This window comes from Ranitomeya imitator, chromosome 5 (assembly GCF_032444005.1).
Source record: "Ranitomeya imitator isolate aRanImi1 chromosome 5, aRanImi1.pri, whole genome shotgun sequence".
In the NCBI taxonomy this organism is placed as follows: Eukaryota; Metazoa; Chordata; class Amphibia; order Anura; family Dendrobatidae; genus Ranitomeya; species Ranitomeya imitator.
This window is the reverse complement of record NC_091286.1, coordinates 292,333,561-292,361,048: the sequence shown is the minus strand read 5'-3', so window position 1 is coordinate 292,361,048 and position 27,488 is coordinate 292,333,561. Positions and strand designations below refer to the sequence as shown.

The 27,488-nt window shown below is 44.6% G+C and overlaps 1 protein-coding gene across 3 annotated transcripts; it reads right to left on the bottom strand.

Moving 5' to 3' along the window:
* CD164 (CD164 molecule) lies at positions 1 to 27,488 on the bottom strand. 3 transcript variants are annotated; one of them, XM_069726236.1, is made up of 7 exons: positions 27,207 to 27,488; positions 26,633 to 26,707; positions 25,764 to 25,826; positions 5,782 to 5,826; positions 4,967 to 5,017; positions 3,893 to 3,952; positions 1 to 3,693 (listed from the first exon to the last, which is right to left on the bottom strand). In XM_069726236.1, exons 1-7 carry the CDS (start codon positions 27,304 to 27,306, stop codon positions 3,527 to 3,529), a joined length of 561 nt encoding a protein of 186 aa, XP_069582337.1. In that variant the 5' UTR covers positions 27,307 to 27,488; the 3' UTR covers positions 1 to 3,526. The 3 variants fall into 3 exon arrangements, with proteins under 3 accessions (XP_069582337.1, XP_069582336.1, XP_069582338.1); XM_069726235.1 differs by having other exon boundaries at positions 26,633 to 26,712; positions 27,209 to 27,478; XM_069726237.1 differs by having other exon boundaries at positions 26,633 to 26,712; positions 27,215 to 27,478.

Here is a 27,488-nt window from a genome sequence, read left to right as displayed (position 1 = left end):
TGGGAGGTCCTTAAAGTATTTATTTTAAACAAAATCAATTTTATTTGCAGTTGAACAGCTTATGAGATTATTAGGATAAATTTCCATTTCTCAAGGCATTTTGTCATGGAGCATAATGAAGTGTTAAATGGGCCCTGGAAGCTCACTGCAGTACAGTAAACTACAGGTCCATAAAGAAAACCTGTGGGATGGCACAAGAATTTCACACCAGAGCATTGTTCATTCCTTCCACAGAGCTGACTCACTTCAGATGGTTGGAACAGGAACACCCATTTAGCTAGCACGTGTTACATTTCACTATTTAGGTTGACATTCTTGTGCAAGGAGAACTTCTGGATGTCATCAGCATCACTGCAGTCATCAGATTTTTTACTGGGTGAGCAATTCACAGTACTGGACTTTATTAGAGCTCACTGGGTTGTAAAACCAACAGTCTCTTTAAAACCGAATCTGTGCACAACATTCCTATTAATTGGCTCACACTGTTCTATCCTCCACATATTATTCTAGAATTGCAATTCCTTATAACATACCACGGAAAGATAGAGTTATAGATACTCATAGATGAATCATGGGAGGACCTACTGGATTTCAGTTACTGAAAAATCAGATATGGAACCTTACACAGCAACATTTCGACAGTGCAAATCTGAAGGACAAACCCGTATAGCAGATATTACATTAACTCAAGCACCAGTCCTAATGCTTTAAAGGGAATCTGTCAATGTTTTACCCCTACAAACTGCTGTGATGGCGGCATAGATAAAAGTGCACGGATTCAGATTATATAGTCTCTGCACCTGGCGTTCCCATGCAGTCAGCCTCCAAAGGATCTACATGTTACAGAGGACTTCTATGTGTGCACATACAATGGAGAGTCAGTGTAATCATTATCACACAAAGTGCTCCAATGAATGGACCCAGTGCTGTTTTAGTGCAATCGTGGGACTAGTACAAAGGCACAAGTGCCCTACTACTAAGAATTCTGTAATCGTCATAAATAATGACAGATTTTCTTTAAATCGTATATTGGGCCATACACTGGCAGCAGATCAGCCATAGTTCTGTATACATTATATACACTGCCCACACCTTTTAGTTATGTTTTGTAATCATCAAATGACAACTAGTGAGACAGGCACTACTTACAGGAAGAAAATTGCTTATGTTGGCTCATGCACAAAGTGTTTGTGAAATAATATTCAATTTGCGCCGGCATATACTATTTCTGATTGGCAAGGCAGCATTCCTTCAACCACCTATAAATTTACAGAAAACATTGTTTCCAGGCTGTATCCTAAGTGAATTCTAATGAACAGAGATATTGGTATGCATGCTACCCCTGACATACATGCATCGGCTCACCTTTACTACCTAAAGAAGAAAACTGAAGACAAATAACCACAACTTTAAGGCACTTCGAAGTCGCATCCAGAAATAAGAGTAGCAAATTTTACGTTGTGACTTTCATTTCTGACCCCTTAACCAGAACATGAGGTCGAAGTTGGCTGTTAACTGCATTAAAAAAAAAAAAAACAATGCCGCAATACATACGGAGGGTAGCATTAAAGGGAAGCCATCATAGAAAAATTACCTATTTGTTAAATAATTGTTTTGCGCTAAATATATATCTTTGTTTAAATTGTGGAATTTTTTTTATGATTCATTTTAGACACCAACTTATCTTTGTTTCAAGAAACAATACATGTACAGAGCCAGATTCTGACCCTATCATTTTGCATTGAAAGATCTAATGAACATATGCAAAGGTCTTTGTGAGGCAAGGAGAAGCTGACATCACCTATTGTGATTGGTGGAACTTGTGTTTTCAGTCGTGGATAGAAGTATTGCCTGTCATTGCAATCCTAGGTCTGGTAAGGAGCCTTACTGAAAACTCTTCCTGAAAGAGGAGAAGTAGGAGTCTACAATAGCCCCAGTGACCAGAAAATGGCAAGATTTCTAATTTTGTTCTTTTTTTTTTTATAAAACACAAAAACCTGATTTAAACAGTAGATCATTTTCTCATAGAAAGAATTAAAGCCGAATCAGAGCATCTATTAACATATGATCACTCGATCATCTCTTACCAACTTTCGGACATTATGGTGGATCACATAAGGTGCTTCATCTTACTAGTGCTGTTTATTTGCTTCGGTGCATTTGTGCAAAGGTGCACGGAGCAGAGCAAATGACCATCAGGAAATCCATCTTTATGGACCAGGACTATTGTCATGGTCCATAACAGAAGGTTAGGGAGAACCCTGTGTCATTAAGGTATTTGCCTCACAGTGAACAGATCCTCCTGGACTTCACTTAAAGATGACAGAAGACATTAATTATGTTCAGGGTGTATTGGAGAGGCGTGACATAATCCGTATGCTATTGTGACTCATGGTTTAAGGTCATTTCTTATTAGTTCCCTAGGGAACAGCCTTTGGCACATAACCTGCATATTGCACTCCCTTGGGAAACATTTATTGCAGCAGTAACAGGTTTCGTTCACTGATCGGCCTGTAAAACAATTATTAAGATCACATCTGTACAGATCATGCAACAGGGAATAGGTATAACTACTTTTTATATACTTATGGGCAAGGGAGACCCAAGAAAGCAATTAGAATCAATAATGAAACATGCTTCAAGACTCTAGGAGGTTCAAAGAAAGAAAAAAAAATTAAGTCAAGGCAGAACAAATCAGTATATTTTTCCTTCATTTTTGGATCGATCCACAGAAAAGATCAATTTAAATAAAACGAAAAAAAAAAAGTAGAACAAGCCCCGTCATCAATAAACATCTTGAATATTCTGGTGTAAGAATGCTATTACATAAGTGTAAGGAAGATGCATGAGATTAGACCAGAGAACTAAACTTGTTTTGCTTCATTCATTTACTTGCCAAAGGAGAGTGCAAAATTCATTTTCCTATAGGAGAAAGATACGGGGCATGGAATTAACATATTGGTTGGCCATCCCAGCAAAACTACGCAGGCGCCAATTCAATACTACATAGCTGAAATATGTGATACTTTCAATATGTCTTTAAGGCACAATTCTCTGAATATCACCTTCTTTTAGGAATAAGGTGCACTTAAGGAAGCGGGAAGAAATTATTACATAAAGAAAAAAAAAAAAAATCATCCTTCGTTAACACTCGCCAACATAACTGAAAAGGAGAAAATGATCTGAATATAAGCAATAGCTACAGACTGCATGGCTCTGACCATCACCTAACAACCTAATCAGCTGAAACCATTCCCTGCAATGCAATTTTAACATTTTTTTTTTAAATCCAAATTTACCCATGGAAAGATTTCTTCCCCTGTATTCTGTAGAACAGGACATAGCAATAACTTAGAAAGCAGATGGCGACACATGCAGTCCACAGCAATGCACCTCCTTCTTGATAGCGGTGGTACAAAACAGAATTTGCCGAGGAAGAGAGGGCCTCATTCTGCTACTTTCCAACAAATAATCTCCAGGGTTACATTTGGTTAGAGCGATGTAGGTGAGCAGTCCAGAACTGGCTTTAAAGGGTATGATAATTCCTGTCTTTGGCCTTGCAAAATTTGTACAAAAAGAATACCACAGCTTGAATGCCCAGTACAAGAACAATTCCTCCAATAAAGCTAGCGGCGTCAAAGGTGTTCTTCCTTATTGGCGATGTTGTTGGCCCAGGGGGCACTTTTGTGGTGACTGCAAACAAAGAACAGAGAAAGTGACGTTTTATAAGATACGTCACCTTGCAACTTTCACAAAATAACTGAAAACCCAAAAGGAATTCTATTGTACATGCAACGCAAATATTACAGACTAATAGGCACAGAGAAACACTTCCTCCAAGCATAGAACACTTGCTCCAAGCTGTGCAGAAAGGTATATCAACAGAACTTACCGGTTACATTGCTTTGGGCAGTGGATGAAGCAGGAACCACCGAGATGTTGGTTACTGCAGCTAATAGGAAGAGTAGAAAAGCAAATCAGAAAAAAGGAAAAAAATAAATAAATACGCAGTTCTACATTGCCTCGACACATACAAATAAAATGGTAGCGTTTGGTAAGCAGTGGTAATCAATTTCACTGTGCTTTATCAGTTTAGACCTAAAGTACAGGGGTCCCCAACCTATCGCTCGGGAGCCACATGTGGCTGTGTAGCGCACAGCTATCGGCCATCTTGGTGCATGAACACAAGTTCCAATAAATGGCTATGAAGAGAAGATCTCCAAATGGTGACATTTGTGAGTTATCGTGAACAGAAGAGCTCTTCTGGATGTGCAGAAATATGGTAAGCTGGAGATAAAATGGTCCCATTAGTTAGCGGGGCGTGGAAACTGGATGCAGTAGTTTGGTGGGAGCGCTTCATGTGAGAATTCTGAATGGGGGTAAAATTGGAACCCCTGGATGTACGTATACTGCCTAAAAGGGATCTTGGCACAAAGTGTTTGCCTGTCGTTATACCAGTAATTGGGGTTCTGAATAACCCTACCGTTGGTGAGGGTGGGCCTGCTGGACATGCATCTCAAGGTAAAATAGGTAGGGAACCACGTCTCTAGGTGATTGGGGCAGGGGATGGAGTGTACCGTACATACATTTTTATCAAATGGTTGGTGGCTTCGGCAAGTCTTAGCCCCATTTTCGTTAGACTGGGTTCAGCTGGCCATATTTCAAAGCCTGGACTGACAGTGGGTCTCTGTAGCTGAACTTATAGCCTCAGACCTTGAGAACCACGCATATATGGACCATGAAATACAGTCATCTAAACCCGGTCTTGCTAGTTAGTTACAAACCGCAGTTGTAAGTTCAGCAAAATATTTGAAGAAGAATTTTAAGCCACATGCTCATACTTTATGATTAGACTCAGTAATTTCTTATTAAAAATAAAAATTAGTATATATTGTCATAACATTACAACAATATCCATTTAGTAAGGAAAAAAATCAATTCTCTTTTTAAACTATTTAGTACTTACATGGGACTGAGGTAGTTACATTGGTTACAGTTCCATTTGTGGTGGTCTCAGCTGCACAGAAAACAAAACAATAGAAGCTGGTGATTCAACCCCATCATATAAATCAACTGCTAAAGGGCGACCTGCTGAGACCTTGGGTTGCTATAGACTTATGGTTCCCCATGACTTCTCACTGTCCTTACTGCTATATCTTGGGTATACTGAGTCAAGAGACAATAGAAAGATTGGTTCTCAAATTGCTAGATTGTCTCAAACGGAAACAATGACCACGACAACCAACTGGGCTGAAATGAAATAGTAGGCCCACCGCATGGACGCAAGTGGCATGTTGTCTGCTACAGGTTGTGGTCTGTACAAGTTCCAACAGCATAACCCCTCAAAGGAAAAACCTAGCAATATGCCAACAATGATTACTACAGTTAGCTGTGAACTAGCGAGCCAAACAGTCACAAAACATTGTGACTACCACAATGGCTAGTCCAATGACGTCCCCAGCCTTCCCCTCCCTGCCCCGCTCTAGCTGAATGAGAAGTTTATTGGTTAGTCCGGCTTCTCTATAGTCCTCGGACGGCACTTCAAACTGATCTCTCGGACACACCACAGTGTAGTTGGGGCGGCATGACTAGTCACAGGTTCCCTTTAACGCTCCCATCTTTTCATTCCATAATCTAATGGGAACCTGGCATGGTGAAAGTGTACCGATTACATAAGTGGCATTTTTCCACTGCAGACAGTTCAGATTAAAGATGCGGCAAGTCAACGAGAAAAGTGGTAAAAAAAAATAAAATAAATAAAATACTAATGATGTGCTTTACCTGCTGGGAGAGTTGGGGTTGGTGCTGCTGTAGTTGCGGCAGCTACTGTAAAAAGATAATAAGAAAAAGATATTTTACACTCCTCTATAGGAACGTACATTAGAAGTGGAACCTGTCTGAACAGCAATACTCCTTCCTAATGGTTAAAATGACACTATAGGTTATCATAGAATGTAAGAGGTGGAAGGGACCTCCAGAGTCATCGTGTCCAACCCCTGCTCAATGCAGGATTCACTAAAGCATCTCTGACAGATGTCTGTTCAGCCTCTGTTTGAAGACTTCCATTGAAGGAGAACTCACCACCTACCTCTTGTGGCAGCCTATTCAACTCACTGATCACCCTCACTGTCAAAACCGTGAACAAACCATTCACAATACAGCACAAAAATGGATCAGGGATCATCATGAGGACATGCAAACTGCTCAGACTGGACTTTATATTATTGTTCAATCCATTCAGCAAGTTATAGCTTATATCCTGATCAAGTGAAGCATCTCAGCAGGCGGCTTTCCTGCCAAGGCCGCCCAAAGAGTGAGCAGATCACTTTTTAACCACTTCAGGGTTTATGAAAAGGATGATACAAAACACAGATCATGTATACAACAATGTTGTATTGACATGGTTATACACTATGTTCATTTTATGGGACGCTTTCACAAAGTAGATTCCAGACAGAATCTGCATGGAAAAAAGGCGTTGTGTGCACATGCTCTGATTTCAATTTTTGTGTGGATTGCATTTTTTTTTTTTTTTTAACATTTTCGGCAATATATTTTTATTTCCATATCACAATCTATTAATATAGTATAAAATAGAAATCTTGCAATTTTCACATTGGCCACTAGGGCTATTTTATCATTGTATCGAATGAGCATCTGGAAAGGTCATTGTGGATGGAGGGGACACAGGGTCAGCTGTGACATCACCTATTGTGATTGGTCGATCCTGTGTTATCAGCTGTGTATACAGGGGTTACCGGTCACTGTAGCCCTGCCTCTGATGAAGAGAAGCTCCTGTAAACTCTTCCTAAGGCCGGCTTCACACTCAGCGTATGAAAATACGGTCCGTATATTACAGCCGTAATACGCTGAAAAGTCCCGAAAATAGTGGTCCGTAGCTCCTCCGTAGGCAGGGTGTTTCAGCGTTTTTTGCGCATGGCATCCTCCGTATGTCATCCGTACTGCGTGTTTTTATCGCAGGCTTGCAAAACCGACATACAAGGGATCCATGTGTCAAAAAAAAAAAAAAAAAAAAACACACACACATATATATACACATACAAATATATATATATATATATATATATATATATATATATATATATATATATATATATATATATATATATATATATATATATATATATATATATATATATATATATATATATATATATATATATATACATACATACACACAGTATATATGTGTGTCAGTAGACACATATATGTATATATATTAACATTTCATCCAGCGCGATATAGCAGAAAGCCGGTAATTCAATTACCGGCTTTTGCTTTCTCCTTCCTAAACCCGACATGATATGAGACCTGGTTTACATACAGTAAACCATCTCATATCCCCATTTTTTTTGCATATTCCACACTACTAATGTTAGTAGTGTGTCTATGCAAAATTTGGCTGTTCTAGCTAGTAAATTAAGGGGTTAAATGGGGGAAAAAATTGGCGTGGGCTCCCGCACAATTTTCTCCGCCAGAGTAGTAAAGCCAGTGACTGAGGGCAGATATTAATAGCCTGGAGAGGGTCCACGGTTATTGGCACCCCCCTGGCTAAAAACACCTGCCCCCAGCCACCCCAGAAAAGGCACATCTGGAAAATGCGCCTATTCTGGCACTTGGCCACTGTCTTCCCATTCCCGTGTAGCGGTGGGATATGGGGTAATGAAGGGTTAATGTCACCTTGCTATTGTAAGGTGACTAGGGTTGAGCGAAACGGGTCGAACATTTTCAAAAGTCGCCGACTTTTGGCTAAGTCGGGGTTTCATGAAACCCGATCCGACCCCTGTGCGGGGTCGGCCATGCGGTACGCGACTTTCGCGCCAAAGTCGCGTTTCAATGACGCGAAAAGCGCCATTTCTCAGCCAATGAAGGTAAACGCAGAGTGTGGGCAGCGTGATGACATAGGTCCTGGTCCCCACCATCTTAGAGAAGGGCATTGCAGTGATTGGCTTGCTGTCTGCGACGTCACAGGGGCTATAAAGAGGCGTTCCCGCCGACCGCCATCTTACTGCTGCTGATCTGAGCTTAGGGAGAGGTTGCTGCCGCTTTGTCAGAAGCAGGGATAGCGTTAGGCAGGGTCCATTAACCACAAAACCGCTTGTGCTGCAGCGATTTGCACTGTCCAACACCACCCTCGGTGTGCAGGGACAGTGGAAGTTTTTTTTTTTTTTTTTTTCCCCTCAGCGCTGTAGCTCATTGGGCTGCCCTAGAAGGCTCCCTGATAGCTGCATTGCTGTGTGTACGCCGCTGTGCAAACCAACTGCTTTTTTCAAAGCACAAATCCTCTTGTTCCTTCCTTTCTGCAAAGCTATCTTTTTTGTTTGTCCACACTTTTTATTTCATTTGTGCATCAGTCCACTCCTTATTGCTGCCTGCCATACCTGGCTGAGATTACTGCAGGCAGGGAGATAGTAGCTGCCTGCCATACCTGGCTGAGATTACTGCAGGCAGGGAGATAGTAATTGTAGGACATTCCCTGTTTTTTTTTTTTTTTTTTTTTTGGTGGGAGATTAAGATTGGCAATTTGGCATTTCTGCTAGAGTGCCATCCCTGTGTGTGCCATCTCTCTCACATAGTGGGCCATAGAAAGCCTTTTCATTTTTCTGTATTTTTTTTTGTGGGGTGTATAAATTCTCCCTGATAAAAATACAGTGGGAGATTAATATTGGCCTTTGGGCTTGTGTGCCAGTCCTGAGTGTGCCATCTCTCTCACAAATAGTGGGCCATAGAAAGCCTATTTATTTTTTTTTTTGGTTTTATAAATTCTCCCTGAAAAAAAGGGAGATTAATATTGGCCTCTGGGCTTGTGTGCCAGTCCTGAGCGTGCCATCTGTGCCAGCCCTGAGCGTGCCATCTCTCTCACAAATAGTGGGCCATAGAAAGCCTATTTAAATATTTTTTTGGTTTTATAAATTCTCCCAGAAAAAAAGGGAGATTAATATTGGCCTCTGGGCTTGTGTGCCAGTCCTGAGCGTGCCATCTGTGCCAGCCAGCCCTGAGCGTGCCATCTCTCTCACAAATAGTGGGCCATAGAAAGCCTATTTAATTTTTTTTTTTGTTTTATCAATTTTCCCTGAAAAAAGGGAGATTAATATTGGCCTCTGGGCTTGTGTGCCAGTTGTGAGCGTGCCATCTGTGCCAGTCCTGAGCGTGCCATCTCTCTCACAAATAGTGGGCCATAGAAAGCCTATTTAAATATTTTTTTGGTTTTATAAATTCTCCCAGAAAAAAAGGGAGATTAATATTGGCCTCTGGGCTTGTGTGCCAGTCCTGAGCGTGCCATCTGTGCCAGCCAGCCCTGAGCGTGCCATCTCTCTCACAAATAGTGGGCCATAGAAAGCCTATTTAATTTTTTTTTTTGTTTTATCAATTTTCCCTGAAAAAAGGGAGATTAATATTGGCCTCTGGGCTTGTGTGCCAGTTGTGAGCGTGCCATCTGTGCCAGTCCTGAGCGTGCCATCTCTCTCACAAATAGTGGGCCATAGAAAGCCTATTTAAATATTTTTTTGGTTTTATAAATTCTCCCAGAAAAAAAGGGAGATTAATATTGGCCTCTGGGCTTGTGTGCCAGTCCTGAGCGTGCCATCTGTGCCAGCCAGCCCTGAGCGTGCCATCTCTCTCACAAATAGTGGGCCATAGAAAGCCTATTTAATTTTTTTTTTTGTTTTATCAATTTTCCCTGAAAAAAGGGAGATTAATATTGGCCTCTGGGCTTGTGTGCCAGTTGTGAGCGTGCCATCTGTGCCAGTCCTGAGCGTGCCATCTCTCTCACAAATAGTGGGCCATAGAAAGCCTATTTAAATATTTTTTTGGTTTTATAAATTCTCCCAGAAAAAAAGGGAGATTAATATTGGCCTCTGGGCTTCTGTGCCAGTCCTGAGCGTGCCATCTGTGCCAGTCCTGAGCGTCCCATCTCTCTCACAAATAGTGGGCCATAGAAAGCCTATTTTATTTTTTTTTTGGGTTTTAGAAATTCTCCCTGAAAAAAGGGAGATTAATATTGGCCTCTGGGCTTGTGTGCCAGTTGTGAGCGTGCCATCTGTGCCAGTCCTGAGCGTGCCATCTCTCTCACAAATAGTGGGCCATAGAAAGCCTATTTAAATATTTTTTTGGTTTTATAAATTCTCCCAGAAAAAAAGGGAGATTAATATTGGCCTCTGGGCTTCTGTGCCAGTCCTGAGCGTGCCATCTGTGCCAGTCCTGAGCGTCCCATCTCTCTCACAAATAGTGGGCCATAGAAAGCCTATTTTATTTTTTTTGGGGGTTTTATAAATTCTCCCTGAAAAAAAGGGAGATTAATATTGGCCTCTGGGCTTGTGTGCCAGTCCTGAGCGTGCCATCTGTGCCAGCCCTGAGCGTGCCATCTCTCTCACAAATAGTGGGCCATAGAAAGCCTATTTAATTTTTTTTTTTGTTTTATAAATTTTCCCTGAAAAAAGGGAGATTAATATTGGCCTCTGGGCTTGTGTGCCAGTTGTGAGCGTGCCATCTGTGCCAGTCCTGAGCGTGCCATCTCTCTCACAAATAGTGGGCCATAGAAAGCCTATTTAAATATTTTTTTGGTTTTATAAATTCTCCCAGAAAAAAAGGGAGATTAATATTGGCCTCTGGGCTTCTGTGCCAGTCCTGAGCGTGCCATCTGTGCCAGTCCTGAGCGTCCCATCTCTCTCACAAATAGTGGGCCATAGAAAGCCTATTTTATTTTTTTTTGGGGTTTCAGAAATTCTCCCTGGAAAAAAAAAGGGAGATTAATATTGCCCTTTGGGCTTGTGTGCCAGTACTAAGCGTTCCATCTCTCTCTCTCTCTCAGTCAGTGGGCCATAGAACGCCTATTTTTGGTTTTATTTGTTTTCTAAATTCTCCCTGAAAAAATCATTTTATTTTATTTGGTTTCTAAATTCTTCCTGATAAAATCATATTTTTTTTATTATTTTTATTTCTAAAGTCTCCCTGAAAAAAAAAAAAAAAAAACAACCAAAAAAACAGTGGGAGATTAATATTGGCCTTTCTGCTTGTGTGCCAGTCTTGACTCCTGGGTGTGCCATCTCTCTCTCTCTCTCTCTCTCTCTCTCTCTCTCTCCAATTGTGGTCCATAGAAAGCCTATATTTTTTTTCCTTGATTTGGGTTCTAAAATCTACCAGAGAAAATAACTACATCAATCATTGGTAGAAAAATATTGGCCTCTGGGTTTGTGTGCCACTCCTGACTCCTGTGTGCGTCATCTCTCAGTCAGTGGGCCATAGAACGCCTATTTTTGGTTTTATTTGTTTTCTAAATTCTCCCTGAAAAAATCATTTTATTTTATTTGGTTTCTAAATTCTTCCTGATAAAATCATATTTTTTTTATTATTTTTTTTTCTAAAGTCTCCCTGAAAAAAAAAAAAAAAAAACAGTGGGAGATTAATATTGGCCTTTCTGCTTGTGTGCCAGTCTTGACTCCTGTGTGCGTCATCTCTCAGTCAGTGGGCCATAGAACGCCTATTTTTGGTTTTATTTGTTTTATAAATTCTCCCTGAAAAAATCATTTTATTTTATTTGGTTTCTAAATTCTTCCTGATAAAATCATATTTTTTTTATTATTTTTTTTTCTAAAGTCTCCCTGAAAAAAAAAAAAAAAAAACAACCAAAAAAAACAGTGGGAGATTAATATTGGCCTTTCTGCTTGTGTGCCAGTCTTGACTCCTGGGTGCGTCATCTCTCAGTCAGTGGGCCATAGAACGCCTATTTTTGGTTTTATTTGTTTTATAAATTCTCCCTGAAAAAATCATTTTATTTTATTTGGTTTCTAAATTCTTCCTGATAAAATCATATTTTTTTTATTATTTTTTTTTCTAAAGTCTCCCTGAAAAAAAAAAAAAAAAAACAACCAAAAAAAACAGTGGGAGATTAATATTGGCCTTTCTGTTTGTGTGCCAGTCTTGACTCCTGGGTGTGCCATCTCTCTCTCTCTCTCTCTCTCTCTCTCTCTCTCTCCAATTGTGGTCCATAGAAAGCCTATATTTTTTTTCCTTGATTTGGGTTCTAAAATCTACCAGAGAAAATAACTACATCAATCATTGGTAGAAAAATATTGGCCTCTGGGTTTGTGTGCCACTCCTGACTCCTGTGTGCGTCATCTCTCAGTCAGTGGGCCATAGAACGCCTATTTTTGTTTTTATTTGTTTTATAAATTCTCCCTGAAAAAATCATTTTATTTTATTTGGTTTCTAAATTCTTCCTGATAAAATCATATTTTTTTTATTATTTTTTTTTCTAAAGTCTCCCTGAAAAAAAAAAAAAAAAAAAAAAAAAACAGTGGGAGATTAATATTGGCCTTTCTGCTTGTGTGCCAGTCTTGACTCCTGGGTGTGCCATCTCTCTCTCTCTCTCTCTCTCCAATTGTGGTCCATAGAAAGCCTACATTTTTTTTCCTTGATTTGGGTTCCAAAATCTACCAGAGAAAATAACTCCATCAATCATTGGTAGAAAAATATTGGCCTCTGGGCTTGTGTGCCACTCCTGATTCCTGTGTGCGTCATCTCTCACTCAGTGGCCCATAGAAAGCATATAGTTTGTTACATTTGTTTTCTAAATTCTCCCTGCAAAAATCTATTTTTTTTTTTTTGGGGGGTTTCTAAAGTGTTCCTGAAAAAAATAAAAATAAAAAAAGAATAATAGTGTGACATTAATATTAACATTTGTGCTTCAGTGACAGTCCTGCGTGTGGGGCATCTCTCTAATTTGCAGCCACCAAAAAAAGAGTGTGTAACATTGGGCCTGATTTTCGCTGTGGTCTCACCAACCTGTAAAGGGGTAGCTAAATCATACTGAAGTTATAGCTCACCGTGTAAGTTGTGTGACTGCAACAAATAACGTTAGTTTGGTTACGTTTTTAAAACAATGAGGAAGTCTAGTGGAAGAGGTCGTGGCCGGGGGCGTTCATTGTCAGCTGGTAATGAGGGTAGTGGTAGTGGTGGAGCATCAGGTGGTCGTGGGGGAAAAAATATTGCACCTAAGTCTGGAGCTGTGGAGCCAGGTTCGTCGTCCGGCTACACAAGGCCTCGAACGCTCCCTTTTCTGGGATTAGGAAAACCGCTTTTAAAGCCGGAGCAGCAAGAGCAAGTTTTGGCTTATCTTGCTGACTCAGCCTCTAGCTCTTTTGCCTCATCTCGTGAAACTGGTAAAAGTAAAAGCAGCGCGTCGTTAGTGGATGTTCACGGTCAGGGACAAGTCACTTCCTTGTCCTCTTCAGCAAAAACAACAACAGAAGAATGCAGCAGGCGACACAACGGGTTACTCCATGGAGCTCTTTACACATACCGTCCCTGGCTTAGAAAGTGAAGCAGTTAACAGTCCATGCCCATTACAAATTGAATCTGACATGGAGTGCACTGACGCACAGCCACAGCCAGACTACTATGCTGGTCCTTTGACTCAGACCACAACATTGCCCTCGCAGGGTGCTGATCAAGAATCAGACCCTGATGAGACTATGTTGCCCCATCACGAACGCTATACCACCGAACGACACGGTGACACAGACGAAGTTGCGCAGGAGGTACAAGAAGAGTTATTAGATGACCCAGTTCTTGACCCCGATTGGCAGCCATTGGGGGAACAGGGTGCAGGCGGCAGCAGTTCTGAAGCAGAGGAGGAGGAGGGGCCGCAGCAGGCATCAACATCGCCACAGGTTCCATCTGCCGGGCCCGTATCTTGCCCAAAACGCGTGGCAAAGCCAAAACCTGGTGGAGGACAGCGTGGCCATCCGGTTAAAGCTCAGTCTGCAATGCCTGAAAAGGTATCCGATGCTAGAAAGAGTGCAGTCTGGCATTTTTTTAAACAACATCCAATTGATCAGCGCAAAGTCATCTGTCAAAAATGTTCTACTTCCTTAAGCAGAGGTCAGAATCTGAAAAGTCTCAATACTAGTTGCATGCATAGACATTTAACCACCATGCATTTGAAAGCTTGGACTAACTACCAAACGTCCCTTAAGGTTGTTGCACCCTCGGCCAATGAAGCTAGTCATCAACGCAACATCCCTTCCGGCAGTGTAGGACCACCATTTAGCGCACCACCTGCTGTATCTGTGCAGGTATCTTTGCCAGGCCAAAGCAGTCAGGGTCAGGGAATCACCAGTTTCGTAGTAGGAAACACTGCATCTAGGGCACCGGCGGCAACAATACCATCTCCCACCGTCTCTCAGTCTGCCATGTCCACCGGCACCCCCGCTAGTTCCACGATCTCCAGCTCTCCAGTCCAGCTCACCCTACATGAGACTATGGTTAGAAAAAGGAAATACTTAGCCTCGCATCCGCGTACACAGGGTTTGAACGCCCACATAGCTAGACTAATCTCGTTAGAGATGATGCCCTACCGGTTAGTTGAAAGCGAAGCTTTCAAAGACCTGATGGACTACGCTGTACCACGCTACGAGCTACCCAGTCGACACTTTTTTTCCAGAAAAGCCATCCCAGCCCTCCACCAGCATGTAAAAGAGCGCATCGTCCATGCACTCAGGCAATCTGTGAGCACAAAGGTGCACCTGACAACAGATGCATGGACCAGTAGGCATGGCCAGGGACGTTACGTGTCCATCACGGCACACTGGGTAAATGTGGTGGATTCAGGGTCCACAGGGGACAGCAAGTTTGGGACAGTTCTGCCTAGCCCACGGTCTAGTAAACAGTTGTCTGTAGCCGTTCGCACCCCCTCCTCCTCCTCCTCCTCGTCCTCCTGCAGAAGCAAGAGCTCGTCCACAGACCGCAGTCGCACAAACACTCCATCCGCACCTGCCACTGTTGCACACCAGGTCTCCCATTATGGGGCAGCTACTGGCATACGTCAGCAGGCTGTATTGGCTATGAAGTGTTTGGGCGACAATAGACACACCGCGGAAGTTCTGTCCGAGTTCTTGCAGCAAGAAACGCAGTCGTGGCTGGGCACTGTAGATCTTGAGGCAGGCAAGGTAGTGAGTGATAACGGAAGGAATTTCATGGCTGCCATCTCCCTTTCCCAACTGAAACACATTCCTTGCCTGGCTCACACCTTAAACCTGGTGGTGCAGTGCTTCCTGAAAAGTTATCCGGGGTTATCCGACCTGCTCCTCAAAGTGCGTGGACTTTGCGCACATATCCGCCGTTCGCCTGTACACTCCAGCCGTATGCAGACCTATCAGCGTTCTTTGAACCTTCCCCAGCATCGCCTAATCATAGACGTTGCAACAAGGTGGAACTCAACACTGCACATGCTTCAGAGACTGTGCGAACAGAGGCGGGCTGTTATGTTTTTGTGGGAGGATACACATACACGGGCAGGCAGTAGGATGGCAGACATGGAGTTGTCAGGTGTGCAGTGGTCGAAGATTCAAGACATGTGTCAAGTCCTTCAGTGTTTTGAGGAATGCACACGGCTGGTTAGTGCAGACAACGCCATAATAAGCATGAGCATCCCCCTAATGCGTCTGCTGATGCAAAGTTTGACGCACATAAAGGATCAGGCGTCTGCACCAGAGGAAGAGGAAAGCCTTGATGACAGTCAGCGATTGTCTGGTCAGGGCAGTGTACATGACGAGGTACCGGGCGAAGAGGAGGTGGAGGATGAGGAGGATGATGGGGATGAGTATATTTTTAATGAGGAAGCTTTCCCGGGGGCACGGGAAATTGGTGGCGTGGCAAGGCCGGGTTCTGGTTTTTTGAGGGACACAAGTGACGTAGATTTGCCTGCAACTGCCCCTCAACCAAGCACAACCGCAGATTTGACAACGGGAACTTTGGCCCACATGGCGGATTATGCCTTGCGTATCCTCAAAAGGGACACACGCATTACAAAAATGATGAACGATGACGATTACTGGTTGGCCTGCCTCCTTGATCCTCGCTATAAAGGCAAATTGCAAAATATTATGCCACATGAGAACTTGGAACTAATATTAGCAACAAAACAATCAACTCTTGTTGACCGTTTGCTTCTGGCATTCCCTGCACACAGCGCCCGTGATCGTTCTCACACGAGCTCCAGGGGCCAGCAGACCAGAGGTGTTAGAGGGGCAGAAATCAGAAGTGGCGTTGGACAGAGGGGTTTTCTGACCAGGTTGTGGAGTGATTTTTCTATGACCGCAGACAGGACAGGTACTGCAGCATCAATTCAAAGTGACAGGAGACAACATTTGTCCAGTATGGTTACCAACTATTTTTCATCCCTTATCGACGTTCTCCCTCAACCGTCATTCCCATTTGATTACTGGGCATCCAAATTAGACACCTGGCCAGAATTGGCAGAATATGCATTGCAGGAGCTTGCTTGCCCGGCAGCTAGTGTCCTATCAGAAAGAGTATTCAGTGCTGCAGGTTCAATACTAACAGAAAAAAGGACTCGTCTGGCTACCCAAAATGTAGATGATCTAACCTTCATTAAAATGAACCACAACTGGATTTCAAAATCTTTTGCCCCACCCTGCCCGGCTGACACCTAGCTTTCCTATGAAAAGGTCTTGCCTGTGGACTATTCTGAATGACTTTTCCAATCTCGTAATTTTCTTCACCTGATTGTCCAGCATACGACATGTTTCCACCTCACGAAATGGCCAAACTCCCCACACGGGGCCGTGCTATCGCCACTTTGCGCTTGGACCCTTGAGAGTGCTGTTTGTCTGAAGAGGTGGGTGTGGCCGCTTTTGGTCGACGGCACTGCCACTGGGTCCCTCATAGTACAATAAAGTGTCTCTGGCGGTGGTGGTGCGCACCCAACGTCAGACACACCGTTGTAATATGAGGGGCCCTGTGCCTGTACCGCCGGCCACAAGACAGTTCCCCCCCCCAGCTCAAACAGTGCTCTACCACTAGCAAAATTATCTCTCACAGCTTCACCAATGTGTAGTCTAGCCGCTGACATCCTTCAATGCCTGGCACTGACAATACCATTGTTTTGACATTTTTGTTATGTTAGGCCTTCGAAGCCTGTCTGCGGTCCCTTCTTTCTACAACTACTACACTGACCAGGCCACTGCTGGCCGTGTTACCCTGGAACCAATTTAAAAGTGCCTACAGTCAGCCCAATTTTGTTATGTTAGGCCTTCGAAGACTGTCTGCCGTCACTCCTTCCACTAGACTTCCACTGACCATACACTGCTGCCCATGTACCCCTGGAACCAATTTAAAGTGCCTACAGCCAGCCCAAGTTTGTTATGTTAGGCCTTGGAAGCCTGTCTGCGGTCACTCCTTCCACTAGACTTCCACTGACCAGACCACTGCTGCCCGTGTACCCCTGGAACCAATTTAAAAGTGCCTACAGCCAGCCCAAGTTTGTTATGTTAGGCCTTGGAAGCCTGTCTGCGGTCACTCCTTCCACTAGACTTCCACTGACCAGACCACTGCTGCCCGTGTACCCCTGCAACCAATTTAAAAGTGCCTACAGCCAGCCCAAGTTTGTTATGTTAGGCCTTGGAAGCCTGTCTGCGGTCACTCCTTCCACTAGACTTCCACTGACCAGACCACTGCTGCCCGTGTACCCCTGGAACCAATTTAAAAGTGCCTACAGCCAGCCCAAGTTTGTTATGTTAGGCCTTGGAAGCCTGTCTGCGGTCACTCCTTCCACTAGACTTCCACTGACCAGACCACTGCTGCCCGTGTACCCCTGCAACCAATTTAAAAGTGCCTACAGCCAGCCCAAGTTTGTTATGTTAGGCCTTGGAAGCCTGTCTGCGGTCACTCCTTCCACTAGACTTCCACTGACCAGACCACTGCTGCCCGTGTACCCCTGCAACCAATTTAAAAGTGCCTACAGCCAGCCCAAGTTTGTTATGTTAGGCCTTGGAAGCCTGTCTGCGGTCACTCCTTCCACTAGACTTCCACTGACCAGACCACTGCTGCCCGTGTACCCCTGGAACCAATTTAAAAGTGCCTACAGCCAGCCCAAGTTTGTTATGTTAGGCCTTGGAAGCCTGTCTGCGGTCACTCCTTCCACTAGACTTCCACTGACCAGACCACTGCTGCCCGTGTACCCCTGCAACCAATTTAAAAGTGCCTACAGCCAGCCCAAGTTTGTTATGTTAGGCCTTGGAAGCCTGTCTGCGGTCACTCCTTCCACTAGACTTCCACTGACCAGACCACTGCTGCCCGTGTACCCCTGGAACCAATTTAAAAGTGCCTACAGCCAGCCCAAGTTTGTTATGTTAGGCCTTCTAAGCCTGTCTGCGGTCCATTCTTTCAACTACTACTACACTGACCAGGTCACTGCTGCCCGTGTACCCCTGGAACCAATTTAAAATTGCCTACAGCCAGCCCAATTTTTTTATTTTAGGCCTTCGATGCCTGTCTGCGGTCCATTCTTTCAACTACTACTACACTGACCAGGTCACTGCTGCCCGTGTACCCCTGGAACCAATTTAAAATTGCCTACAGCCATGTGTTATTATTTTAGGCATTCGATGCCTGTCTGCGGTCCATTTTTTCAACTACTACTACACTGACCAGGTCACTGCTGCCCGTGTACCCCTGGAACCAATTTAAAATTGCCTACAGCCATGTGTTATTATTTTAGGCCTTCGATGCCTGTCTGCGGTCACTCCTTCCACTAGGCCTCCACTGACCACACCACTGCTGTCCGTGTACCCCTGGAACCAATTTAAAATTGCCTACAGCCATGTGTTATTATTTTAGGCCTTCGATGCCTGTCTGCGGTCCATTCTTTCAACTACTACTACACTGACCAGGTCACTGCTGCCCGTGTACCCCTGGAACCAATTTAAAATTGCCTACAGCCATGTGTTATTATTTTAGGCCTTCGATGCCTGTCTGCGGTCACTCCTTCCACTAGGCCTCCACTGACCACACCACTGCTGCCCGTGTACCCCTGGAACCAATTTAAAATTGCCTACAGCCAGCCCAATTTTTTTATTTTAGGCCTTCGATGCCTGTCTGCGGTCCATTCTTTCAACTACTACTACACTGACCACACCACTGCTGTCCGTGTACCCCTGGAACCAATTTAAAATTGCCTACAGCCATGTGTTATTATTTTAGGCATTCGATGCCTGTCTGCGGTCCATTTTTTCAACTACTACTACACTGACCAGGTCACTGCTGCCCGTGTACCCCTGGAACCAATTTAAAATTGCCTACAGCCATGTGTTATTATTTTAGGCCTTCGATGCCTGTCTGCGGTCCATTCTTTCAACTACTACTACACTGACCAGGGCACTGCTGGCCGTGTACCCCTGGAACCAACATCAGAAAATATAAAAATAAGTATTTTGCTTATAAAAAAGAAAATACTGGTGAGATATCAAATGCAGACATTTTAACATTAAAAACAAACACACAACTAAAATCTGGTACAGTACTAAAAATGGCCACCAGCTACAATTACTTTCTCCTGCAAGTAGTTAACTGAAAGTTTTTTTAAATTGAAAACACACATATGGCATCCACCGAGTGTTGTCCTGTCGCGTCTTCTTTATATTATTGCCGAGAAGATGCAAAATAATGAAAATAATAAAATCATTAATTACCAAAATAATAGAGAAAGTCAACACCACATTGCAAATAAACATTCATTCCAAATAAAGAAGCAGGGCGCGTCCGAGGGTGAGTATATACCTAATAAGAATATAATCACCCTCGGACGCGCAATGCTTATTTCCAACAGCCTTCCTTCCTAAGAATCAGCCCTTCCGTCGTGTAGAGAGACGTTGTGTTACACTCCAAGGTGTTCCCCAGGTTGCCTTTCCTGAGCTTCGATCTTCCGGCTCTCGTTTAGTAGTTCTTGGAAACTACTCTGCATTAGGCCTTCAAATTGGGTATGGGGTGTAGAGAGATGGTGTGTTCCACTCCAAGGTGTTCCCCAGGTTGCCTTTCCTGAGCTTCGATCTTCCGGCTCTCGTTTAGTAGTTGTTGGAAACTACGCTGCATTAGGCCTTCAAATTGGGTATGGGGTGTAGCGAGAGGGTGTGTTACACTCCAAGGTGTTCCCCAGGTTGCCTTTCCTGAGCTTCGATATTCCGGCTCTCGTTTAGTAGTTCTTGGAAACTACACTGCATTAGGCCTTCAAATTGGGTATGGGGTGTAGAGAGAGGGTGTGTTACACTCCAAGGTGTTCCCCAGGTTGCCTTTCCTGAGCTTCGATATTCCGGCTCTCGTTTAGTAGTTGTCGGAAACTACGCTGCATTAGGCCTACAAATTGGGTATGGGGCGTAGAGAGAGGGTGTGTTACACTCCAAGGTGTTCCCCAGGTTGCCTTTCCTGAGCTTCGATATTCCGGCTCTCGTTTAGTAGTTGTCGGAAACTACGCTGCATTAGGCCTACAAATTGGGTATGGGGTGTAGAGAGAGGGTGTGTTACACTCCAAGGTGTTCCCCAGGTTGCCTTTCCTGAGCTTCGATCTTCATGCTCTCGTTTAGTAGTTGTCGGAAACTACGCTGCATTAGGCCTACAAATTGGGTATGGGGTGTAGAGAGAGGGTTTGTTACACTCCAAGGTGTTCCCCAGGTTGCCTTTCCTGAGCTTCGATCTTCCGGCTCTCGTTTAGTAGTTGTTGGAAACTACGCTGCATTAGGCCTTCAAATTGGGTATGGGGTGTAGCGAGAGGGTGTGTTACACTCCAAGGTGTTCCCCAGGTTGCCTTTCCTGAGCTTCGATCTTCCGGCTCTCGTTTAGTAGTTCTTGGAAACTACACTGCATTAGGCCTTCAAATTGGGTATGGGGTGTAGAGAGAGGGTGTGTTACACTCCAAGGTGTTCCCCAGGTTGCCTTTCCTGAGCTTCGATATTCCGGCTCTCGTTTAGTAGTTGTCGGAAACTACGCTGCATTAGGCCTACAAATTGGGTATGGGGTGTAGAGAGAGGGTTTGTTACACTCCAAGGTGTTCCCCAGGTTGCCTTTCCTGAGCTTCGATCTTCCGGCTCTCGTTTAGTAGTTGTTGGAAACTACGCTGCATTAGGCCTTCAAATTGGGTATGGGGTGTAGCGAGAGGGTGTGTTACACTCCAAGGTGTTCCCCAGGTTGCCTTTCCTGAGCTTCGATCTTCCGGCTCTCGTTTAGTAGTTCTTGGAAACTACACTGCATTAGGCCTTCAAATTGGGTATGGGGTGTAGAGAGAGGGTGTGTTACACTCCAAGGTGTTCCCCAGGTTGCCTTTCCTGAGCTTCGATCTTCATGCTCTCGTTTAGTAGTTGTCGGAAACTACGCTGCATTAGGCCTACAAATTGGGTATGGGGTGTAGAGAGAGGGTTTGTTACACTCCAAGGTGTTCCCCAGGTTGCCTTTCCTGAGCTTCGATCTTCCGGCTCTCGTTTAGTAGTTGTTGGAAACTACGCTGCATTAGGCCTTCAAATTGGGTATGGGGTGTAGCGAGAGGGTGTGTTACACTCCAAGGTGTTCCCCAGGTTGCCTTTCCTGAGCTTCGATCTTCCGGCTCTCGTTTAGTAGTTCTTGGAAACTACACTGCATTAGACCTTCAAATTGGGTATGGGGTGTAGAGAGAGGGTGTGTTACACTCTAAGGTGTTCCCCAGGTTTCCTTGCCATTGCTTCGGTCTTCCGACTCTCGTTTAGTAGTTGTAGAAAAGTACACTGCATTAGGCCATACAAAATGGGTATGGGGTGGAGAGAGATGGTGTGTTACACTCCAAGGTGTTCCCCAGGTTGCCTTTCCTGAGCTTCTATCTTCAGGCTCTCATTAAATTGTGGTTAAATGGAACAACTGCATTTGGCGTACTAGTTGGTTTGGGGCCTACTATCGGTGTCTGCCACTCCTTGCTGTTCTCCTCCACTGAACAAAGCTGTGCCGCCTGTTTACTACGGTTGCCAATTTTGAACTGCATTTCGACTACTTACTGATTTGGCCCTACTCTCTGTGTCAGCCTCTCATTCCAGTTGTCCTCCACTGCAATGCCCCCTGGTTATTCCTGTGTTACCAATTTTGAACTGCATTTAGCCCACTATCTTCTTTGGGCCTATATCTGTGTTTCCACTTCATCGTGCCCATTGCCCAGCCAGTGATAGATGAGTCTGCTGGTACATTGACCCATAACGCAACATTCCCCGTGCACGCTACACAACAACATTGTGACCCTGCTGAAAGTCAGGTTGCTCTTCCCGCATACCATACCACCTTACACGGGGACAAAGAGGAAGGTGCAGATGAAAGTGCAGGTTCCTTCATCAGGTGGGGGGAGGAATACTAGTTGGCGACGTCACTGGCACAGGGCCTCTCATAGTACGCAAAAGTGTTGCTGCCGGTGGGAGGCGCCCCCGCCGTGCAAACACACCGCTGTACTTTGAGGGGCCCTGTGCCAGTGCCAATGCCAACGAGTGGGCCCCCCCTGCTTGCTCAGGTTCACAGCACTTGCAAAGTTGAAATACTTACCTCTCCCTGCTCCACTGCCGTGACGTGGTCCAGATTTCCTGGGCCCACTAATTACTTGAACCAGCCCTACCCCCCACAACTTTAGCCAAATGACCCCCAATTTCAAATGCCTTCCAATTATTATAAGGTAAATTACGCTTGACAAGCTTCATTAAGAAGAATGGATGGTTTTGACATTAAAATGGCCACTCTAGGTGTTTTCCTGGCCCCCACTCACTGCCGACTATGCTGCCCCATTGACTTGCATTGGGTTTCGTGTTTCGGTCGATCCCGACTTTACGTCATAATCGGCCGATTTCACTCGACCCGACTTTGGACATAGTCGGGTTTCGCAAAACCCGGCTCGACTCTAAAAAGGTCAAGGTCGCTCAACTCTAAAGGTGACATTAAGCCAAATTAATAGTGGAGAGGCGTCAATTATGACACCTATCCATTATTAATCCAATACTAGTAAAGGGTTAAATAAATACACAAACACATTATTAAAAATTATTTTAATGAAATAAAAACAAAGGTTGTTGTAATATTTTATTGAACGCCCAATCCAATCACTGAAGACCCTCGTTCTGTAACAAAAAAAACATAATAAACCAACAATATCCTTACCTTCCGCAGATCTGTAAAGTCCAACGATGTAAATCCATCTGAAGGGGTTAAAATATTTTGCAGCCACGAGCTTTGCTAATGCAACTTTGCTCATGTCTGCAAAACCCCGGAGAATGAAGGTAAAGTAGGTCAATGACCTATATTTACCTGCATTTGCGGTGAGGCGCCCTCCCTCTGCTGGCTGTTCCTGGAGCGTGGGAACTTTCCTAGAAAGCTCCCAGGCTCGAGTTCATAAGAGGCGCCCTCTGCTGGTTGTCCTCTTATGAACTCGAGCCTGGGAGCTTTCTAGGAAAGTTCCCACGATCTAGGAACAGCCAGCAGAGGGCGCCTCACCGCAAATGAAGGTAAATATAGGTCATTGACCTACTTTACCTTCATTCCCCGGGGTTTTGCAGACATGAGCAAAGTTGCATTAGCAAAGCTCGTGGCTGCAAAATATTTTAACCCCTTCAGATGGATTTACATCGTTGGACTTTACAGATCTGCGGAATGTAAGGATATTGTTGGTTTATTATGTTTTTTTTGTTACAGAACGAGGGTCTTCAGTGATTGGATTGGGCGTTCAATAAAATATTACAGCAACCTTTGTTTTTATTTCATTAAAATAATTTTTAATAATGTGTTTGTGTATTTATTTAACCCTTTACTAGTATTGGATTAATAATGGATAGGTGTCATAATTGACGCCTCTCCATTATTAATTTGGCTTAATGTCACCTTACAATAGCAAGGTGACATTAACCCTTCATTACCCCATATCCCACCGCTACACGGGAATGGGAAGACAGTGGCCAAGTGCCAGAATAGGCGCTGTCATGATATGTACTTTTGCCTTGTCCTGTATGTGAATAATATGCCATTTGATGTATGTAACTGTTCTCTGGTTTCTATTAGCTGTAATTTATGTATTTTCTTGTGCTGGGAGTTCGCCTGTAACAATATGTCTCCTTCCCCCAATACTTGCAGCCCTAAGCTATAATGTAATTAAGCTTTGTCAATACCACTAGTGAAAGAATAGCCATTCTTCCTCACAGCAGGTGGCTAGTCAAATGTACATACTACATGGACTACTTGGAGCCCACCAGTCTAGAATCTTCTGGTGGACCCAACCATTGAATAGAAGGTGTGACCCCTACACCCCTTCATGGGCGGATCCCAGGAGCTCAGACAATCCATTCTTATTTTGAGATCAGATGTGAGTTGATCCTTGAAGGAGAAGGAGTGGGGATTCTTAGCTGAGGCAAGACCCCACGCCCATCTGGGACTGCGGAAGCGAACGGGGCGAGACTTGAGCTGAGGACATATCTCGTCGTTCGTGAGATTGTTTTGGGATCCCTTGGACTCGTGTGGACTATTGCTTTGTTAGCTGGCACAAGGATTATCGGGAGGTGCCCCCGAACCTGTTCCGTTGGACTAATTGTGGACTCTGTAGATCTACCTGCATGTGTTGTTCCAGCGTTCTTGATAATAAATCTGTGGAATCATCCCTTGGCCTGTTGTCCCTTCTTGCTCTGCCGTACACCCTGTCACAGGCGCATCTTCCAGATGTGCCTTTTCTGGGGTGGCTGGGGGCAGATGTTTTTAGCCAGGTTGGGGGGGGCCAATAACCATGGACCCTCTCCAGGCTATTAATATCTGCCCTCAGTCACTGGCTTTACTACTCTGGCGGAGAAAATTGTGCGGGAGCCCACGCCAATTTTTTCCGCCATTTAACCCCTTAATTTACTAGCTAGAACGGCCAAATTTTGCATAGACACACTACTAACATTAGTAGTGTGGAATATGCAAAAAAAATGGGGATATGAGATGGTTTACTGTATGTAAACCAGGTCTCATATCATGTCGTGTTTTAGGAAGGAGAAAGCAAAAGCCGGTAATTGAATTACCGGCTTTAAAGCTGTCTAGCGCTGGAAGAAAATTATATATATATATATATATATATATATATATATATATATATATATATATATATATATATATATATATATATATATATATATATATATATATATATATTCTATGTGTACACATTTATTCTACCTATTCTACTGGAAGCTGTCAGTGTGATTTTACTGTACACCGCACTGAATTGCCGGCTTTTCTCGCTAACACCGCTGCGTATTTCTTGCAAGTCACACTGCTGGTCCGTGTGTAATCCGTATTTTTGGGGCTTCCATAGACTTTCATTGACGTTTTATTTGCGCAATACGGTGACAAACGCAGCATGCTGCGATTTTCTACGGCCGTAGAAAGCCGTATAATACTGATCAGTTTAATACGGCAGATAGGAGCAGGGGCATAGAGAATAATTGTGCCGTATGTTTTGCGAGTTTTACGGACGTAGTTTCTGCGCTCTTACGTCCGTAAAACTCGCAAGTGTGAAGCCGGCCTAAGTCAGAGTGTAAAATAGGCCCAGTGGTCAGTGTGAAAACTGCAAGATTACTAATTCTGTTCAATAATAATTTGTGATTAAAAAAAAAGCCTTTTGTTGTTAATATATGCAACAAAAAACAATATACACAATAGGTCATAATCTAATAGGGACAGTCCGCAGATCTCCTGATCTAAACTCCCTTATGGGCATACATGAGGCTGCCGAGCTTGGCCCAGTACACCCACGGGCAGTCAGCACATCGCGGTTTGTACTCTGAGAAACAAGAGAGTGTAAAACCAGACTTATAGCATAGGTTTACCACAAATTAGTATAAAGTCGCCCTCCTAAGCAAATTAACTTCACATACTTGGACATTTCCATATACAAGTGTGGAGTAAATGGACAGAATAGAGATTACCTTCACAAGGTAGGTGTGTGCAGTTGCTATCAGATGAGTTTGCTGAACATTTTGGCTTTTCATCTAGAAGGAAAGTGAAATCATTAAAAGGGAACCGCTCCCTTGAAAAAAAAAATGCAATTAACCAGCAGATATGGGGTTAATCTCCAGGTGAATAGCATCCTGAATCTGCCCGACACTCGTACCTAGAGCCGTGCTGCCCGGAGAAAGACAACTTTATTGTCCCCCGGCAGCATTTGGGCTTCAGTCACTGCGCTGTGTATAGAGAGCGGTGGCTGTAACCATGAACCCCCGCACTGACTGACAGCAGCGCAGCGTGAGGACCTGTGGGCAGTCAGTGCCGGGGTGCAGTCACAGCCGCCGCCTGAACCAGAGGCATAGAATACAGCAGACAGCTAGAGAAGCTTTATGGACCATCCCGAAGATCTCACAGACGTTAAACATGGCACGGTCATAGCATGCCACTTGTGCCAAAGTTAGTGATGTGCCCCCATAAGTGTAAGCTCTTCACAGGTCCACCTGCCGAGGGCACTCTCGTCTGAATGACTTGGCGCCATCATTCCCTGGGGCAAAGAGTGGTCCTTCAGCAAGAGCACAGTAGGAAGTCACCATCCCTAATACATGCTTCTGCCAGACATGGAGAGGACTGTGGTAGGACACGGGCATACGTGGTAGGACACGGGCATACGTGGTAGGAGGCCCAGTCTAATCCCCGGGGCTTTGGCCAACCCTGATGAAGAACCGAGTCCTCTAAGCTGGAATAGACTTTACTTCAGCTAAAAACATGAAATCTAATATTTTAAAGAAGACGAGGAAAAGGGAAAATTCTTCCAAGTGACGGAGATTATGTAGCCGTCAAGATCTCTTACCGGAGGTACAATTAACCCACGCACAGCCGGAGATGTTCATACACGCGTCACATGTACTGGCGCCATCACAGCCCTCTGCAAATAAAACAGAGATAAGTCACTGAAAACAAGACCCCACGATCTCTATACGTGAAGCGGAGACGTGGCGGGCCGACCCCGGCGGGCGGCAGATATCAGAGCCAGGCATAATGCGCACTACCTGAGACGTGAAACCCTGAAAAGACGGCAGGGGACCATGCGGCCCAGAGGGGCTTCACCCCACTACCCCTACACCTGCGGCAGTGACCCATGGCCGGCTCCGATGCCCACCCTGCCCGTCAGTAGGACCACGCTCCAGGAGGGGCCCCTGGTGACAATGTAACATGGACACTACACAGTTATCACCATCTAGGCTGGAATGTGAGGCATCCACTCAAAACTAGGTGTGGGCTCCATACAGGGTACTGCTCTTCCCTGTGCTGGCCACAATGCAGATTGTGACGTCACGATGTATCGCACTGTGACGTCACAGAGTGACTGTGCATGATTTAGAGGCAGTGTCCATACTGCGGTGCATACACAGGAAGCGTCTTACCTGCAGCAGCAGCAGCGCCCGTCGCCCCCCACAGCAGCAGCAGTCCGGGCAGCAGCAGCAGCAGGAGCCGGTGTGGCAGAGCGCCCCCCACAGTCTTCATCGCGGCTCTGGAGTGTTGCAGTCCCGCAGCGGTCAGCAGCCGTCCTCTCACTCCGCGGCGCTCCCAGCCAGGTGCGGCTCTGCAGGCAGCGGTGATCAGTGGCGGCGGTCCTATGGCCAGCAGCTCCTCTGCCGGGAACTGAGAACCGGTCTGGGGAGACTTCGCACCTCCTGCCGTGACGT

What these genes read in the sequence shown, in the direction of transcription:
- CD164 (XM_069726235.1), bottom strand. Translation starts at nt 27,306, where the DNA reads ATGAAGACTGTGGGGGGCGCTCTGCCACACCGGCTCCTGCTGCTGCTG. An exon ending in CACACACCTACCTTGTGAAG is followed by an intron (nt 5,827 to 25,763) that starts GTAATCTCTATT and finishes ATCTTTTTACAG; the next exon opens with TAGCTGCCGCAACTACAGCA. An exon ending in TGTAACTACCTCAGTCCCAT is followed by an intron (nt 3,953 to 4,966) that starts GTAAGTACTAAA and finishes TCTTCCTATTAG; the next exon opens with CTGCAGTAACCAACATCTCG.